The sequence below is a fragment of the Hermetia illucens genome, chromosome 3 (assembly GCF_905115235.1).
Source record: "Hermetia illucens chromosome 3, iHerIll2.2.curated.20191125, whole genome shotgun sequence".
Taxonomy (NCBI): domain Eukaryota; kingdom Metazoa; phylum Arthropoda; class Insecta; order Diptera; family Stratiomyidae; genus Hermetia; species Hermetia illucens.
The window spans coordinates 72201579-72205279 of NC_051851.1; the positions used below are offsets into that span (position 1 = coordinate 72201579).

Below are 3701 nucleotides of genomic sequence, written 5' to 3' on the forward strand. Positions count from 1 at the left end.
ATAGTGCGATCAGCTGATATAATGGTGAGCTTCATCAGTCGATCATCAAATCGTTCGACTTCTTTAATGGAATCACGGAAGCCCTCTGAGATGGTAATGCCAACACCATATTGAGTGTGTGGGTTACCAAAATAGAGAAGTTTGTAGCCATTTTTACCGCGTTCGCGTTCAATGTCGCAGCTTTTGGCACCAGACCATCGGGTTTCTTGCAGAGGGCAGATATCAATGCGCCTTTTCCGAAGGGCTCTTACGAGTTCCTCGGTCTTTCCAGTTAGGATACCAACATTTTGCGTGCAGACACGTATTTGTTTTGTTCGTTGTGTGCGGACTAACTTGCTTACGTCCTGACGCCGTCCATGCGTCAAGAACCCTTGCCCATTTCTCGACAGGACCGGGGCCCGTCCTGCCGCGTCGACTGAGGTGGACGCCCTAGCATTTCTCCGAGGCTTCTGACTCAATTCGATCATCATGTTTGTAACGACATTGTATGCATTTTCTTGGACGACCTGTCGCGGGGCGTGTCACCAAGAGAGATCAGGCAGGATTTAGCATAGCAAAATAACTCCAGCTATATTCTATTTATCTCTTCCCCTGATCTCAGCATTTAATTTTGTTTTATTGAGGATAGTACAGAGTACGTTGCCTTTGTAAGGTTTTGCGTAAATCAAAACCTTGTTAAAATCGGTTGTCCTTCTGGTCCTTCTGTCTGTCACACGCATTTTTTCGGAAATGGTTATAGCGAATGAACCCAATTTTGATGGAAAAGTGGCAACTTTGAACGCTCACGCAACCACTGAGTTACATGATTATACGTCGAATTTAAGGGGGGGCGGGGGGTCCCAATACATACAAAAGCGGGGTGCGATTTTTTTTTTTCACCAAACAGTCATGTGGGGTATCAAATGTCTTGCGTCTTGGTCTTAGTTTTGACATTCGTTTGAAAGTGCAAGGGGTCGAAAGTGATCGTTTCTTTCGGGGACATATTCTCAGAAACTACCCAGCCCAAAAATCTGAAAAAACAAAACGCTGCCATTATATGGTGCCTAGGCTCCAAAATATTCTCCATACTAATGTCTGTTTAAATTGGCTGCAAAACTCCCTTAAGTTCATCCTAGAATCATGAAATTCGGTAGCAATGTTTATAGCCTACATAGAGCATGATCCTACCAAGTTGGAAATCGCACTTTTATTAACAAAGTTATAATAAGTCAAAGTTGTCGCTTCTGTGCAAATTCGAGATTTTGAATGTCACTCTCACGCAAAAGTGGATATTTTCACAAAATATATGCATATATTACGTGCTAGGTTCTAATGGGACAAATTTCCAAATTTCCTGAAGCGTGCAGCTTTCGGTTTCCCGACTCGTTTGTATCTGTGTCCGTTAGCTTCTTCACATTTGCTTCCGGTCTTCTGACTTGTTTATAGTCGTTTAAGAACTTCATGCTAATTAATTATGTGTGGGCTTTTCATTCGCATTTGTAGAATCGGCAACTCAAGATTTTTGGCGTTTTCACCAAACACAAAATTGAATTAAAGACCCGTCGAGGAAGATGGTGAAGTGTTTTTCCCACCTCCTCAGTTGCTCGTCATTGTGAATAAGGAGTCCTCCGTTAACGTCTTTTATAGGATCATCGAAAGATTTGCGACCACATGCAAGATCTTTCATGGTGCGGTTTATACGTCTGAAATCTTTGCGTTTTGCAGAATCTCCTGCTTCTTTGACCAACGTAATAGCAAATTCCTTTTCGTCACGGCGCACACTATGCAGAGTGTTCCCGGAAGTTGGTTTCATATCAGTTTAAGCGCATCACTTTCGCCTTCACTCGCAGCGGTCAATAGAGTTTTCAATCCCTTTCGTTCATTGATCCGCTTCCATGATTCGGCAGCCAGCCACATCCTATGATATCTTTCGGAACGTGATGATGACGTGCGTAACATCCGGGAAATGAGCATTTTTCATGGCAGCCCAATGCTCATCGATATTCTTAGGCACGTTACTCAGTGTCTGCCGTCCGATCAGCAAAACAGCTCTCCCACTGTTTGATAATAGCAATTAGTTTTGTCCTTGAGGGTTGGCAGTTCTCCGGGCCTGCAAGAAGTGGCGAACGCAACATGGGAGCGAACGTAAGCGACTGTCCATAGGTGATTCCTTTCGTGGCCGATGTCAGCGTCTATTTTGTTACGCACATCCAGGAGACAACTTCTAAATCGACTGCTGATCGCAAAATGGTCAATTTGTGTGCTCGAAAAATGTGCCACCAATGACAAGGCGGCGTAAGCTGCAGAAATCCACAAACCTCCTCCATGATCCTCGTTATATTTTTTAATGTTCTGCTCGAATTGGATCATCTAGTTATGGTTCATCGACTCGCACTATTCGCCCTAATAGGCAAGATGTTGAATAATTGAATAATTCCAGTGGACAGAATTTTGCAGAATGCTCCCTGATGAATTTTGTGAAGTTGGACTACTAACATAATCAAACCGAGTAAATTCACAAAGGAGTCTGCCATAATCATTACTGACAAGGCACGCCTTTATGTCAGTCTTTCAAAGTTACTTGAGGAATGCAAATTTCATTCATGTGAAAATGTCTTTAAGTTTCAATAAAATCCGTTGTAATTATCCTCACGGACAATCTCGCGTCTTGGAATTTTTCGAGAAAATGCCTCTATTAGATCCGGTTTGCAAAACGCCGTTATATCGATGGAGCCGGTATTACTCCATATGTGCTGCCTTAACGTTTATAGTGAGACTCGTATTCCATACTTGGTTCCACCCTAATCAGTTCTCAATTTCAGGTCATAAACTTCTTTCAGAGCATTCAATTATGCTTAATGTACCCGGAGAAAGCGCCTAGGTCTGTGAAATCCTTACTGAACATCAGTGTGCTTCCACAGTGTTCCTTTTTCAAGGTGGTACTCCATGACATACACCTTCTCAGCTATGCTTTTGCGGTCGAGACTAACGTGGCGCTGTTTTATGATCTGTTGAGAGTATGAGGTCCTGAGATAGTATCTATAATTTTAACTAGCAGGAACTCTTTCAGGAGAACTACAGCTCTTTACTTTCATACTTTGTAATCACCGGTTTGGTGCTGGCACTTAAGATTAGCGTTACTATCGTAAACTTTGTGCTGAGTTCAGCGGACGCCTTAGCAACGGAATTTATCTATCAAATGATGCAAGTGTTTATATTAGTTTTTAACTGGACACAAGTGTGTTGTGCGATTTATAACTATTATGATAAATGTCTATTTGTTGATCAATATTCTCCCATATAAAAAGAACGCATAATTTGTTTCTATTCCCCACTTTCTATCCTGAGCTTTTTGAATACCTCTGTTGGTAATAAGATAGAAGATCAAAGTATGGCGATCAGACCGTTTCGAGCCGATGTTATTGGAACTATATAGTCTGCACACTTTTCAGATACGTGCGTGTGACGAATTTTGACTTTTGCGCCCATTTGAAATAAAAACGAAGAGACAAATCCATTCCAACGTAGACACCTTCATAGCTTTTTCATTGATAAGGATCAACGCTCTAAGTTCGATTTGTAAAAATTCAGTTGAATTTTTTAGTTTCGCAACAAAAATTATGATTATATTTCAGATTTAATATTTCATTTCAAAACAAAAGGTATAACACATTCACAAATTTCGAGAGTCGGGCAGCTACGACGATTTTTGTAGAAGAAAT

General features: G+C 41.4%; 1 protein-coding gene across 1 annotated transcript; it reads left to right on the plus strand.

Annotated features, from left to right (window-relative positions):
- The first annotated feature begins 2516 nt into the window (after positions 1-2516).
- Positions 2517-3306, plus strand: LOC119652526. Its single transcript, XM_038056727.1, has 3 exons — positions 2517-2749; positions 2802-2996; positions 3050-3306. The coding sequence occupies exons 1-3, from the start codon at positions 2540-2542 to the stop codon at positions 3281-3283; spliced, it is 639 nt and encodes a 212-aa protein (XP_037912655.1). The 5' UTR covers positions 2517-2539; the 3' UTR covers positions 3284-3306.
- The last annotated feature ends 395 nt before the right edge of the window (positions 3307-3701 follow it).

Excerpts from the sequence above, each read along its gene's own strand:
- LOC119652526 (XM_038056727.1), top strand. The coding sequence starts at position 2,540 with ATGTCAGTCTTTCAAAGTTACTTGAGGAATGCAAATTTCATTCATGTG. Across the intron at positions 2,750-2,801 it reads GTGCTGCCTTAACGTTTATA|GTCATAAACTTCTTTCAGAG; the intron begins GTGAGACTCGTA and ends TCTCAATTTCAG. Across the intron at positions 2,997-3,049 it reads TGTTTTATGATCTGTTGAGA|GAGAACTACAGCTCTTTACT; the intron begins GTATGAGGTCCT and ends GAACTCTTTCAG.